Source organism: Megalobrama amblycephala, linkage group LG8 (assembly GCF_018812025.1).
Source record: "Megalobrama amblycephala isolate DHTTF-2021 linkage group LG8, ASM1881202v1, whole genome shotgun sequence".
Classification (NCBI taxonomy): domain Eukaryota; kingdom Metazoa; phylum Chordata; class Actinopteri; order Cypriniformes; family Xenocyprididae; genus Megalobrama; species Megalobrama amblycephala.
The window spans coordinates 29,504,243-29,518,785 of record NC_063051.1 but is presented as its reverse complement, the minus strand read 5'-3'; the positions used below and the strand labels follow the sequence as shown (position 1 = coordinate 29,518,785).

The 14,543-nt window shown below is 35.9% G+C and overlaps 2 protein-coding genes across 4 annotated transcripts in view; one reads left to right on the top strand and one right to left on the bottom strand.

The window, feature by feature from the left end:
• Nucleotides 1-2,665: 2,665 nt before the first annotated feature.
• Nucleotides 2,666-4,389, top strand: aanat1 (arylalkylamine N-acetyltransferase 1). Its single transcript, XM_048198484.1, has 3 exons — nt 2,666-3,090; nt 3,398-3,552; nt 3,701-4,389. Exons 1-3 carry the CDS (start codon nt 2,937-2,939, stop codon nt 4,004-4,006), a joined length of 615 nt encoding a protein of 204 aa, XP_048054441.1. The 5' UTR covers nt 2,666-2,936; the 3' UTR covers nt 4,007-4,389.
• Nucleotides 4,390-5,308: 919 nt separating this feature from the next.
• The window catches only part of LOC125274244 (inactive rhomboid protein 2-like), a 103,079-nt gene continuing 93,844 nt past the window's right edge, over nt 5,309-14,543 (bottom strand). Inside the window, exons 19-20 of one of the 3 annotated variants that reach the window (XR_007186215.1) lie at nt 6,791-7,310; nt 5,309-6,227 (exon numbers count right to left, since the gene is read on the bottom strand). Coding sequence is in view for 1 of the 3 variants with exons in the window: in XM_048200454.1 (XP_048056411.1) it covers nt 6,891-7,310 (420 nt within the window). In the remaining 2 variants the exon portion in view is untranslated. Of the gene's footprint in view, nt 7,311-14,543 lie in introns of all 3 variants that reach the window. The other 2 variants (XM_048200454.1, XR_007186216.1) reach the window with 2 other exon arrangements.

Genomic DNA, 14,543 nt, shown 5'->3' with positions numbered 1-14,543 from the left:
TAAGTAACAGAAGTAAACTCTTGCGTTACTTCTGTTACGAAGGACAAATGGACTTGCAATGGTCTGTCATGTACAGTGTAGACAGCTATTGCAGCATGACGTGATAATGGTCACGTACAGTTTAAACACAGTGTAATAGCAGTCAGTAGTTCAGATTCTAGTGTGCTGATATATTTGTGTGCAGCCCAACTTACCCATCCTTCAAACACATTCTCTGACATTAAACTCACTGCATGTGCAACTGCCCAACAGACCTTTAGAGGGGATGTCAAAACCCATAACCATAATTAACACATTAATTTACACTATTAGTTAATACTATATATTATTAAGGAATTAATACATGATGACACATTTAATTAATAGCAAATCCTATTTTACTTCATCTATTAATCATATAGACTCTTTATTTGTTGCTGATGCAGTAATCATTAATTAATGGTTTAGTTCTTTGTGACTCATACATTAACGTGATTATCTGTGCATTGGTTAAGCATGAATTAATGCATATTAATGCACCCATATTGTAAGATGTTACCACAGTACTTGTTAATAATAATATGACAGTTTTCTGTTAGTCAAACAGTAGCTTACACGTGCAATGATTTGAACTGTACTGCTGAAAGAATGGTATCATTATATAATTTATAAAGTTTTTGTATTGACTTGGTACCAATTTAAGTACTGGTAGGGTACTTTGATTTATTAGCCTATATAGTAATATAGTGGTGCCAGTTTACAAAGAGGCACCACTTATTCAATGGTCTCTTGCTACACATTCTCACTGAGGGCTAAGTACCCATGAAGATCAAATCATTGTCCTAGTTGACAACTTTGTCTTCTGTATGTGAAAAAACACAGAGGAAAAACTTTTCCGTTTTTAGTACATCGCTGTTGTGTAAACTAAGTCAATCATAGAGCAAAAGAATCCACCACACTTTGTTGTGAGCAATGAAATGTGCTGAATCCCTATTGCCACATCAGGGGCTAGGTAGGGGTATATGCTTTTAGGCCAATTACCTGCCCAGTTTCATTCAGTCAGAAGCACAAAGGAAATGGATTTAAAAAAACAAAACAAAACAAAAACAAAACAAAACAAGAAAACAACGAAAAATGCTGATGAGTGAAGTTGACGTCATTCTGGTGAACAAAAGGTAAGAAAAGCTCCAAATCGATTTCTTTGAAAGAGTTTTTGGTTTTCAGGTTCAAAAAATCCATTACCATTTGTACATTTTTAAACACTGCAAAAACAATTAATCTGAGAATAGACTTTTAGCTGGTCATAGTTGGTATTTTTCCTTTTTGGCAGCTCAATATAAGTAAAATGATACCGTAGTCACAAGTATTCAAAAGTGCTTTTATCATTTGGACAGTATGGTTGTTTTGTAGCCTTACACAACACAACAAATAAATACAAACCAAACAGCAACGTGTTTTTTTTTTTTTTTTTTTTTTTTTTTTTTTCCAAAGAACAAATCTGGCGATCAATGAGAAAGAGACTTAAGTGAGAAAAACATAAAGAAAATATTTTTAAATGAATCATATAGTTGGCCTAACTTTTTTTTTTCTCGTTGTATGTTGCAATAAAATGTAGTGTAGGCTACACTGTGTAGCTACCATATGTATTGGTTTGGTATCTCTAATCACTCTATAACTGGATTTGTGTTGAGGCATTGCTAAGCCATAGAGTGTTGTAGTGGATTCCACGTGGGCCAGATGTGGGTTGAATCTGGGCCGACAGTATGTTGCTCTCTGGGAGTAGGCCTAGTGTGTGTGTGTGTGTGTGTGTGTGTGTGTGTGTGTGTGTGTGTGTGTGTGTGTGTGTGTGTGTGTGTGTGTGTGTGGACATCACATATAGTGCTGACTGGATAAGTCTTTTATGTTTGTGATAATTCATCTGCTGCTCCCACCCAAACACATGATCAGTTGAGAGATCAGCCACATGGTGTCAGTGTCTGACAGCAAATAAAGGCTGCTGTTGAACTCGGATTGTTAGTTTAATGTACTTTGTCAGGAATCAGTCTTGAATGAAACGTTCGTTGCAGTAGTTAATTCATACATACAGTACTTTATGAGTAATAGCTCACCACATTAACATATTTTACATTTAAAAATAAATACATAGCCTATAGGCCCAACCAATGATAATTATGTGAGGGAAAAATTTTTATGGGAAAATCTCTCACTCCACTCCACTGTTCCAGACCGATTTTATCCTGTAGGCTGTTAAAATGCAAAGTGGCTTGGAACTATTTTTGTTTGCAGAGAAGAAAACATGGCTTTAATAACTAGCTAGCCATTTTTATGTTACTTAAGGTCAATAAATTACTACTACTGTTGTATTAAAACAATATTTCACTCACAGTCGTGCAGTTGCACTGAATATCAGCATATAATGTGCCTATGTCAGAATCAGTCCTGCTAATGCTCAGAATTACAATAGCAATATTGCTTGTGATATTGCTTGATATAGCTCTGTACAGTCATCATCTGTCTTTATTGTAAATAACTCTAATCCACCAGCTTTGCTGGAAATGTACTGAGCCGTCAGCCCAAGTGAAGGTGATTTGTTTGTACAGGTACTGCTTTAATCCAGACTTTCTTATCAGATGTCTGAAATAGTTTGCCACTTTGGTTTAATGGGTGAAAAAAAAAAAAAAAAAAAACAGTTTCTAACCATATCCAACGGGTTTAACAATCTCTGTCTATTTACCATCAAACACACTCACGCGGTTTCAGTAAACGTGATTAATGGTGAAATGGGGGCTGGTTTAAGGCTTATGATGACTAATGGATCTTAAGCAGATCGAAGGGTATAAATGCTCATGGTTCGCCTCTCCATGATTCACATTTGACACAGCTCTTAGAATTCGAACACCTGTATTTGAATATTATTTCTTTATTTAAAGACATAGGAGATTTTAAAAGCAGCAGAAATGTCAGTAGTGAGCGCACTGCCTTTCCTGAAGCCTATCCACATGAGAGCTCCGATCTCCCCTGGCCGCCAGCGCCGGCACACGCTCCCCGCCAGCGAGTTCCGCTCGCTCAACACTGAGGACGCTATCAGTGTGTTCGAAATAGAGAGAGAGGGTGAGACAAAACTACAACACTCCTATTACAACCAGCGAATTGCGTTATTAATTATTTTGCCGAACAATGTTTTTCATAGGCCTACACTTTGCTCTTTTGTTAATTTTGCCATTCCGTTAAGTTTAGCGACTATAACGACTTTTGTATAGTGTTAAATGTAAAATTTAATGTTTTGATATTAATAAATAGCCGGCTATACATAGCCTACATTTGGTTACTATGTGTACTATATATATATATATATATATATATATATATATATATATATATATATATATATAAGTTATTTTCTCGTTTTGTCGCTCAGCTTTTATATCTGTTTCTGGGGAATGTCCTCTTCATCTGGATGAGGTCCGACACTTCCTCACCCTCTGTCCTGAGCTTTCTTTGGGCTGGTTTGAACAGGGGAGGCTTGTTGCTTTTATCATTGGATCACTCTGGGACCAGGACCGTCTTACCAATGTAATCTAACCTTCAAATCATTTATTCGCTATTGTCAGAAACTAATGATTTTAAAAAGTGTCATATTATTATTTAATCTTAACGTGTAGTTGTTTATGTTTCTTGTAATTGGTGTACATGATTTTTTTTTTGTTGTCTCCCTTAATAGGATGCACTGACCCTTCATAAGCCTCATGGGACTACTGTCCATATCCATGTGCTGGCAGTCCACCGGACCTTCCGCCAGCAGGGAAAAGGATCCATCCTCTTGTGGCGTTACTTGCAGTATCTGCGCTGTCTGCCATATGTCCGCCGTGCTGTGCTCATGTGTGAGGACTTCCTGGTGCCCTTCTACCAGAAGTCTGGCTTTAAAGGGCAGGGTCCTTCTGAAATCACTGTAGGGCCACTTACCTTCATCGAGATGTATTATCCTGTACGGGGACATGCATTCATGCGTCGTAACAGTGGCTGTTAAGGGATCACTAGTCGTGGATCATTTTGTTTCCCCAAAAGGCCAACGTGTGAAGCAGTTGGTGTGTTGAAGCAGCTTTTGGTTTTGGTGTAGATATTGTGTAGTTATACTTGTGTCCACTTTTGTAAGACTTTATTCAGTTTAGCAAAGATGGTTAAAAACATTTTTTTTTTTTTTTTTTAAAGAAAAGAAAAAGGGAACATTATAGCAAACTGCATCCCACCCTTTTTTCAACCATAACAGTGATGGCTAATATTTATTATTATTTTAATTCATCATGTCTTTTTCCTCAAAGTCAGGTTATCTAATACAGTGGTTCTCAAACCTGTCCTGGGGACCCCCCACCACTGCACATTTTGCATGTCTCCCTCATCTAACACACCCAATTCAACTCTTGCAGTCTCTACTAATTAGCTGATGACTTGAATCAGGTGTGTTAGATGAGGGTGACATGCAAAATGTGCAGTGGTAGGGGGTCCCCAGGACAGGTTTGAGAACCACTGATCTAATAGACTAGGTTTATTTATTATTGTTTATTTTGTATTGTATTTGTTATTGTTATGCATTTCCCTATATTTTATTTTATTTTATTTTTTTTATTACTCCTGCACATGTTTAATTCATGACAGATTTTCTGTTGTGAGATCAGAGGTCAAGCCTGGAAAGATAAGGCAGTGGTTCAGCTGTAAACCTACTTTGGGCTAGTTTTTGTGTTCAGTGACTTGTGGGTGCTTTAGATGTGTGTCTATTCAATGGAAGCATTAAAATAGCATCAACTGAACACTTTTCCACTGTGATCTCTTATGAAAAAAGCCACAAGAGAGCATACAGTGTTGGGCTGGTATGTCTGTGAGTGCCAATGAGACAAACGTTTAATATACAATCTCATAAACATGAAAAAACTATTGGTTAGGCACCAGTACTATTTAATTTATTAATTAAAATTATTTGTTTACTTGCTTTAAAGCGAAGGATTGAACAGTTAATGTTCCATGTACAGAGGTGTTGCAAAACAGAAATCATCACCTAAATGTATGACAGAGAATTTGAGATGTTTAAGACTGGTTTCCATTGCCTTTCCCTGTAGAAATCCACCACTTATGCCTCCACAGTCTTGAATCAAGACATCTATGATTTTGTACATTTTGTAAGTAAAAATAAATAAAGAATATATTTTTCAGAATGTTTGCTCTTTTCCCTCTTTAGATTAGTCCAAGTCATTGTGTAAATTTCTGTAGCGTTCACATGATCATCATTCTGGTCTTAACGATGCTTTTATTTATTAAATAAGGCACAGAGAATTAGTCACATTTAAGGATTTTTTATTTTTTTTTTGCAAACAAATTATGAAGGACAAAAAATAAACATATTTGTTTCACAGAAAATATCATTCCCAAACTTATTTGTATTATTATTTGAAGCACTAGTTATTTGGTCCATCTCTAATCATATGTTCAAATACCTTTAACATAAAAATATTCCAGATTGTATGATTGTCACTCCTGTTCTCTTTTAAGGCACAAGTGCAGCACTCAGTAAACAATGAAAGGAGACAAAAAAAACAAACAAACAAACAAACAAACAAACAAACAAAAACCAATACATTCTGTTCCAAAGGAAGCCATACATGACATTATAGCTGGCTGTCATCAACAGTTCCACTTGTTCAATTCAAAAACAGGATTGAAAGACATGTTCTTGCAATCCAGGAACAGAAGTACAGGAAGCTATAGTTCAAAACATTCAAACTCCTACTATGTTGATAAATGACAGAGGTTTTAAGTTGTCTATAGAGGTATTAAACCTTATTATTCATAGCAGTTAAGTGAAATGACTCTTTGGAGTTTATTTAATTGCTCTGCAGTTCTTTGGGCAAATACAAACAGCCAAAATAATAGGAAATTAACCATTATGTGAATGGTATTTTATATTTCAGTGATTGTTAGTGTGAAGTTAACAGCTGCATTTTTTAAAAAAAAGTTTAAGGACAGATGAAAAGAGTATAAAGCTTACTGAACACAATCATTTTGGAAGGACATTTACTGTCAGATATTTTAAGCTAAATGGACAGCAAGAGTACAGAACAGGCTTCAGTAACAACACATCAGTTTACCTGCACATTATCAGAGTTAGTGAGTTAGAGATGTTCTGAACTGCTTAGGGAAACATTGGCCATTTTGCATTTTAGGGTTACAAACTTAATATGGAATTATTTGTTGTCTTCCTCTTTTTTCTTATTCTTTTTTTTTTATTTTTTAAATGGGGATTCAGCTTCCTTTCCCTCAAACTCCTACTATGTTGAACATTCAAACTCCTACTATGTTGATAAATGACAGAGGTTTTAAGTTGTCTATAGAGGTATTAAACCTTATTATTCATAGCAGTTAAGTGAAATGACTCTTTGGAGTTTATTTAATTGCTCTGCAGTTCTTTGGGCAAATACAAACAGCCAAAATAATAGGAAATTAACCATTATGTGAATGGTATTTTATATTTCAGTGATTGTTAGTGTGAAGTTAACAGCTGCATTTTTTAAAAAAAAGTTTAAGGACAGATGAAAAGAGTATAAAGCTTACTGAACACAATCATTTTGGAAGGACATTTACTGTCAGATATTTTAAGCTAAATGGACAGCAAGAGTACAGAACAGGCTTCAGTAACAACACATCAGTTTACCTGCACATTATCAGAGTTAGTGAGTTAGAGATGTTCTGAACTGCTTAGGGAAACATTGGCCATTTTGCATTTTAGGGTTACAAACTTAATATGGAATTATTTGTTGTCTTCCTCTTTTTTCTTATTCTTTTTTTTTTTATTTTTTAAATGGGGATTCAGCTTCCTTTCCCTCGCAGTCCATGGAGAAAGTTTTAGCCTACAAAGAACAAAGCTAGTGTACCACATGATCAATGTCATAGCGTTCACAAAACTTGCTAGTAAAGGGCAAGCAGGTCAGATGCTCTAGCCAATGCCAGTTTATGGGGTATATGTAGAACCAGACAATAAGTGAGGACACCAACCCCACATAGACAAGCAGCGACAACAAAATAAGAGCACGTTTGCGGTACTTGTCTAAGGTGCCAAAAGTCACATACGGAAGGAAAGTAAAGGACAAGAGAAGACCACTGAGGAAGCCAAAGATGTGAGCAATGTTGTCAATCCAGGGCAGAAGGCCACAGGAGAAAAGGAAGAGAACAATACATAATAGCTTCAGGAAAGCCTTCCATGGCTTTTCCAACATCTGCCAGGCCTGGAACAGCTCCACAAAAAGACAGGCTAACAAACCAAACTGAGATCCTGCTGGACCTACCTATAGTAGAAGAGAAAGATTAAGTCATGTCAGTATCACGAAGGGTGAAAATGCATTCCTTAAAGGCACTTGATGCTAGTTATGCTGTAATCTTTCAATAAAATTTCAATGGGACATAATTTCAATGAACTATATAATATAATATAACTTTATAATTATATATATTATAATTATGAAATTATATAATTAAATCGCGAAAGACAAAAAAAAAAAAAAAAAAAAAAAAAATTAAAGGAATAGTTTACCCATAACTGTAATTCAGCTTCCTCATCTCCAAAACCTCTATGATTTCTGTTATTTATGTTTAATAAAATGTTCAGGCTATTTTGTGTCTTCTAAAACCATACATAGCTTTGTTTGAAGAAAAGACCAAAATTAATACACTGAAAAATACAACCTCATAAAATGGAAACAAGAATAAACACATTTTATCTTTCAGTGTGATTAAATGGCAAGGATAAAAGATGGATTTTTAAGACTGAGTTTGTCAGATAAGATGGATATACTGCACAAAATGTGCAGAGCTGTGGGTCCTTAGGACCAGGATTGAAAACCACTGTTCTCAGCAAGGGCTTTAAAGCATTGTTCATGTTTTCTTAAGTGGCAGATAGATATGCGTGTCATGTCATATTGGAACGACGAAAAGAAACACTATGCTTTTTAAAAACAGAATAGACCAAGAACAGAATCTTGAGGGACCCCACAGTTGAGAGGAGCAGAAGCAGATGAAAATTCACCTTGGTTATCTATTTATGAGCAGTCCCTTGGAAAACCACAGACTGATCAAGATAGGAGATAATAATACCATGTTATTGTGACGCTGAGGTTTAATAGAAATCTTTATCACCCGAATCAACAGTTAACATTACAATAACTCATTAAGCACTTTTTAAAATGCATATTCTGTACTGTTGTGTTCTAAACCCAGATGGAAAACTTAAAAATAGCATTTTTATATAAAAAGTCTGTAATTCAAGGAGAGTCTAATCAGTCTTAAATTTGAGAGGACTGTTGTAATAGAAGCATGGATGATAAAAGTATGTTTAATAACTAATTTTGTATTTATTGAAAGAAAAACAAAACAAAAAAAAAACATGGGTTTCGACCAACGTGAGGCAGAGTAGATGATGACACAATGTTAATGTTTGGGTGAATTATCCCTTCAAAGACCAATGTTTAGATGATTAGGGTGACTTCCTGTTACATTGTCACAGCAGCTTTAGTCTGATGTTATTTCGTTAATGGAAATGTTTCAGAAATTTTCAATGGTTTGGCCACTATTAAAGCCTTGTTATTATGTAAAGGGGTAGAGAAACAAAGCGCTGAGTGTCAAGCAGGTGCATAAACAGTGGCTCAGATAAACAAAGCTGGTCTGAATCTGAGAGCAGACGTGCCATTTTTCTCTAATGTTAATGCATGCCACTACAGGGTCAAATATGAATCCATTTAACCATTTTCCATCAGTTGATGCAACTAATTTGTATGATGAAAAAGATGATGCTGAAAAAGGAATGTGCTACAAATTATGAGACAATATCATTTTAAATAGACATAATGGCCCATTATCGGACCACTGGTTTAAAAAAAAAAAATTAAGGGCAATTTTAAAAAATGTAAGTTCATTTAGATAGTGGAAGTCTCTACCTGCATAATAAATATGACTCCAGGGCTTTTTATCTTTCTAACTGACTGGATTTGATAATAGATTTACAAAGTTTGTATTATATTTATTAGAGCAAAGAAATCTATCCAAGCACATTTGCACTTTGTTCCACACAATATTTAAAGGGTTAGTTCACCCAAAAATAAAATTTCTGTCATTAAGTACTCACCCGCATGTAGTTCCAAACCCGTAAGACCTTTGTTCATCTTCAGAACACAAATTAAGATATTTTTAATGAAATCCAAGATTTTTTTTTTATCTCCCTTAGAAAGCAATGAAATTACCACATTCAAGGTCCAGAGAAGTAGTAAAGACATGGTTAAAATAGTCAACATGACTACAGTGGTTAAACCTTAATGTTATGAAGCGTCGAGAATACTTTTTGTGTGCAAAAACAAAACAAAAAGAACTTTATTCAAAAAAATGTCTTTTTCCCTTTCAGTCTGTTATGCAGTTGGCGCAGTGAATGCGGTGCAGAGCTTCCGTGTTTACATCAGAACACGACTCTGTATTGGCCGGCTCCTGCGTCAGCATCACACGCATGTGTTGTGTGCTCACGTGAACAGCCTCGGCCAATACTGAGCTGGCATTCGGATGTAAACACGGAAGCTCTGCACTGCGTTCACTGTGCCAACTGCATAACAGACTGAAAGGGAAGAGGAAAAATTGTTAAATAAAGTAGTTATTTTTGTTTTGTTTTTGCACACAAAAAAAATATTCTCGTCACTTCAAAACATTAAAATTGAACCACTGTAGTCACATTGACTATTTTAAACATGTCTTTTACTACTTCTCTGGACATTGAATGTGGTCACTTCATTGCTGTCTATGGGAGATAAAAAACCTCTTGGATTTCATCAAAAATATCTTAATAATTTGTGTTCTGAAGATGAATGAATGTCTTGCGGGTTTGGATTGACATGAAGGCGAGTAATTAATTACACAAATTTAATTTTTGGGTGAACTAACCCTTTAATATACAGTGTATGTATGTTTCAATGATATATGCCATATCTCAGAAATCTGGCCTATAGCCAGTTCTTACACAACTACACCTTTATATTAGTTCTTCTCAATCTATTCCATGTTTGGCTGTATAGATTATCAGAACTGGTAATTAGCAGCCCTAATGCATGCAGTGATGAAAATCCACTGCAGAGGCTACTTGTTGTGACCTGATTAGAATGACGTCAGGGCTGAAAAGGGTTGTTTGGGCAGATGGCTAATCTGAGATATCTTACCTTTCCACAAGGCCAGGAGAAGAGGAGTGAGACAGGAAACATGCTCTCTCTCTCTCTCTCTCTCTTTCACACACACACACACACACACACACACACACACACACACACACACACACACACACACACACACACACAAGAAGTGCCACACCTCCCACACACACAGATCTCACACTCACACACCCGCAACAGGATTCCATGCCCCTGTCACAGTTTAGGGAGGAGCTCTGTTGTAAAGGTGTGGGGTATCAGACAGGAGTGTGAGTAAGGTCAAAGAGATTACATTGCGTGTGACCCAACCCTTAATGTCCTTTGTCTACATGTTTCACTCAGATTTTAAGATCTGCGTCACATGTAAACCTTAGGCTATTGCTACTACAATATAAAAATAATTGTCTGTAATACCATTTTACAAATTACATGCTTACATATCACTGGTGATTTTGAAAAAGGTGATTATGATGCACATGAATAACCTGGTTTCATGTTATATATAAATATATGGACAAGGAATGTGAGAGACATCTCAAAACAGGTGTTCTGCTGTGTTTAAGATTAATGTGGAGAACTTGAGTCTAATTTATGCACATTCTGAGATGACTGTAAACACTGATCTAGAATTCTAAATCTAGTTTTCCATGATGTGCAGCCTATACATATCTGTTTATATCTAAAAAAAAAAAAAAAAGTGTTTTGGGGTTTCATGACCCTTTAACGGAAGCAGCAGAGCAAACACTGCAGTTTTGCTCTTTTCATAGGTTTGCTTAATTAAATATATTTGTGTCTGCTATAGGTTTGGACAAATCACACATACTACCAAGTTATCACTACAAATTAAACAAGTCACATTTAAAGAAAGACTACAGTACTACTCGCTTGACCTTTCTCATACCATTTTACAAAATAAATGGTAATTTAATAAATGATAAATAAATGGTAATAAATGCTAACGGTGGCTCTCGTGCTGGAGCCGGTTCTCACCCGGGAGATTGGTTTGTTTGTTGGCTTCCATGGCTATTTTCATGGTAAAGAACAAGTTAAATATAACAAAGGTACAGTAATTAAAGACTTTTAAATTTTTCAATAAAAATATTGTTTCCAAACTGCCCACTACAGTTGTTAAATAACCTTGTACCTACTAATAAATATGCCACATTGCGATCTTGATTTACAAGTATGAATTTTGAAACATTTCAACATCCAAAAGAATTTGATTAAAAAAGCCTAAAGTGATTAGAGACAAACATGATAATGACTCTAATTGGATGATCATTATTAAATTACTGCATGTAAAAATGCATAAAGATATATATATACATTATGTATTACTGTATGCATAACAATCAAGTATTACACATATGGTTAATTTTATTGGGTTTCCCCTAATCAATTAAACTAATTGGTGGATATATTTGTGGATATTCACATTTCAAAAATAAATGTATGCATATAGCGATGGATAATATAGAACCACCAAAGATAAGACAGAAAAACAAACTTGACTAACTACACTTAAAACTAAGAAAACACCTTTGTGATACAGGTGATGCCTTTTTAAAAGGTTGATTTCATTGCAATATTCCAATATATTTATTCAACGTATATGTTTATGCAGTGTGGATTGTTTCACTTAAATTTCTGCATTAGGAGCAACTTTTAGGTGAAAATGTGGTTAACTGGAGTGTTTAATCAGATCAGATAAAGGCACATAGCATTTACATATTGAACACTACCAATTAAAAGTTTGGAATAATTAAAGCTGCTCTCCATAACTTTTTTTCACTTAAAAATTATCCAAAATCTATTTGAGCAAGTACATAACCAGCCAGTGTTCAAATCTATCTCCTTACCATAGCCTGACTCACAATGGTAAGCTTGTAATGTTTTATAATAAAATGAGTACTGGTGGGTTTCCATGGGAAATTCGAGCATGTAGCTGTTCATATTTGCTTCATTACTTCACATCTGTAAACAGAAAGAAGAGTCCCAGCTAGTGTTGTCACGGTACCAAAATTCCAGTAGTCGGTAACGATACCATGAAAATTTTACAGTTCTCGGTACCAATTTCGGTACCACAGCAAAATCTGTTGGAACTATTTTACTATTTTATATAGCCTATTTTAAAAACATTAAATATGATTTGGAGCGTGTGTGTATAGGCTGCCTCAGTGAAATAAATTTTGAAATATAAAATAAATAAATAAATAAATGCTCAAACATCCATTTTGTACTGTTGAAAAAACGAGCATATGCTGGTAGGTTATGAAGTGGGTGTGCTGGTTTGAGCTGGTGTATGCTGGTCCATGCTGGTCCTAAGCTGGTCCTGGACCAGCATGGTCCAGCTCAAACCAGCATACCAGCTTCAAAACCTACCTTACCAGCATATGCTCGTTTTTTCAACAGGGGTAACAAACGTGCGTGTTTATTTTAGCTATTCCGTCAGTGAAACAATACTAGCCTGTAAATCTATGAAATAAATATAGGTAAATAATGGTAACCTAAATAATAAGAAAGTTAAATATTATTTTTTTTAAAAACATTCGTTTTTTATTTCCACACAAAGATGCGTCATGCAATATCCCGTTATTATAGTCTTTGATATAGCCTACTGCTGTGCGCTTTGAGAGGGATGTGGGACACGAGCAGGAAAGAGACAATTTCTCTTTAATAATATCTTCATGTTTTCTCCTGATGTTACAAGCAACTGACACTTGTTGTAAAAGGTCTGAAGAGCGAGTTTTATCCTCCGCAGGGGCAAGATATCCAGGCTATGTTTGATTTTGAGCTGTCAGAGAAAACGAAACTAAAAATCACTGGCGTGTGAAACGCGCTGTACAAATAAACTTGACGCGCCTAGACTTGAAGTCTAATAACAAGCGCAAACTGTGTTAAATAGAAATTGACGTGCAAGCAAAAAGGTTTCTGTCCTACGGTGTTTTTTTTTCTACTTTACCACAGTAAAGAATGTGAATAGCCTATAATAGGCCTAAATGCGAACGAAAGAAACGTTTATAATCCCCTGCGTGAGTGAAGATTTGGGAAAAGAAACAGAGATTCCATGAGGAATAATATTGTTAAATTCTCTGCTAATCGGATGACCAGATCGCGATTCGCAAAACAGAATACAAAGCTTAAATGTGGACTCACGTACCTCTGTCATTCTGCATGAACCAAAAGGGTGAATTCAGGTAGAGTGGGACATCAGGTTGAGTGGGACACTTAAGCTTTTGGGTACTGTAAAGGGTTAATTTTGTAAGCCAATCACAACAATTGTTACTGTGTTGTAGCTGAATGTCTATTGGATATGAAATAAAGGTTGTGATTGGTGTGACATCACAGATGTGGTCCGGTTGTTATTTTTCAAATTGCTTGACTCCTGGGACCTCACGGTAAGCCACCCGGGCAAGTGTAAATCTATTTCAGAATAATAAGGTTGATAATTCTGTCACTTATGATGTAACAATAAAACTTTTACTTTTACATACATTTATACTGTCTGTGTATTAGAGATTAATAACAATGAGCATCTAACTGTATAAAATATTTGTGAAAATTAGATTCACAGCACTGTCCCACTCAACCTCACAGTGTTAGGTTGAGTGGGACAGTGCATTTCAGGTTGAGTTTTTAGGGCTAATGCTAGCAAACACAGTGCAGCCATTTCATGAACAAGAAGATAACATTTTAAAGTTATAAGTTATAAGTAATAATAATGTGTCTGAATATAAAATTTTTATAACATTTTTATTTTTCAATATACACAAGATGGCACCCATACAGAGAGGAGAGGGACAGAGAGAGAGAGAAAAAAGGAGTGACAGGGCAATACAGAAAAGGAAAAGACAGCAAAATAGGAAAGGAAGAAAACTAAACCAGTGGAGTGAAGAGAGAATGGCAGGGGCTATTGAAGAATATGAGCAGGAGGTGACTGAAGGACACAAACCAAAATTAAGGTTTCTAGCCAGGGCATGGAACATCCCAAAATCAACACTGCAAAGTCGAGTGAAAGGGCTGGTGAGTGGCTACCGCCATGCCTCAGGTAAGAGCCCCCTGCTCTCAGCTCAGGCTGAGAGTGAATTGGCTAGCCTTGTTAAAATGTTAGCTGAAAGGGGGTTCCCCTGGAACGCAGTGATATACGGCGTATTGCGTTCCAGTACGGCAAAATTAATGGCATCCCTGGTTTTTCTGCCGGTCACTACTGGTTTGAGGGGTTCATGAAAAGGAATCCAAACCTGAGCCTCCGCAAGCCAGAATCACTCTCAGCTGCAAGGGCCTCTGGGATGAATCTCACAGTAGTTGAGCAATGGTTTCAGACCTACACGTCACTCCTCC

Coding starts and splice junctions, on each gene's coding strand:
- aanat1 (XM_048198484.1), top strand. CDS start 2,937: ATGTCAGTAGTGAGCGCACTGCCTTTCCTGAAGCCTATCCACATGAGA. Junction 3,091..3,397: donor GTTCGAAATAGAGAGAGAGG/GTGAGACAAAAC, acceptor TTTGTCGCTCAG/CTTTTATATCTGTTTCTGGG. Junction 3,553..3,700: donor ACCAGGACCGTCTTACCAAT/GTAATCTAACCT, acceptor CTCCCTTAATAG/GATGCACTGACCCTTCATAA.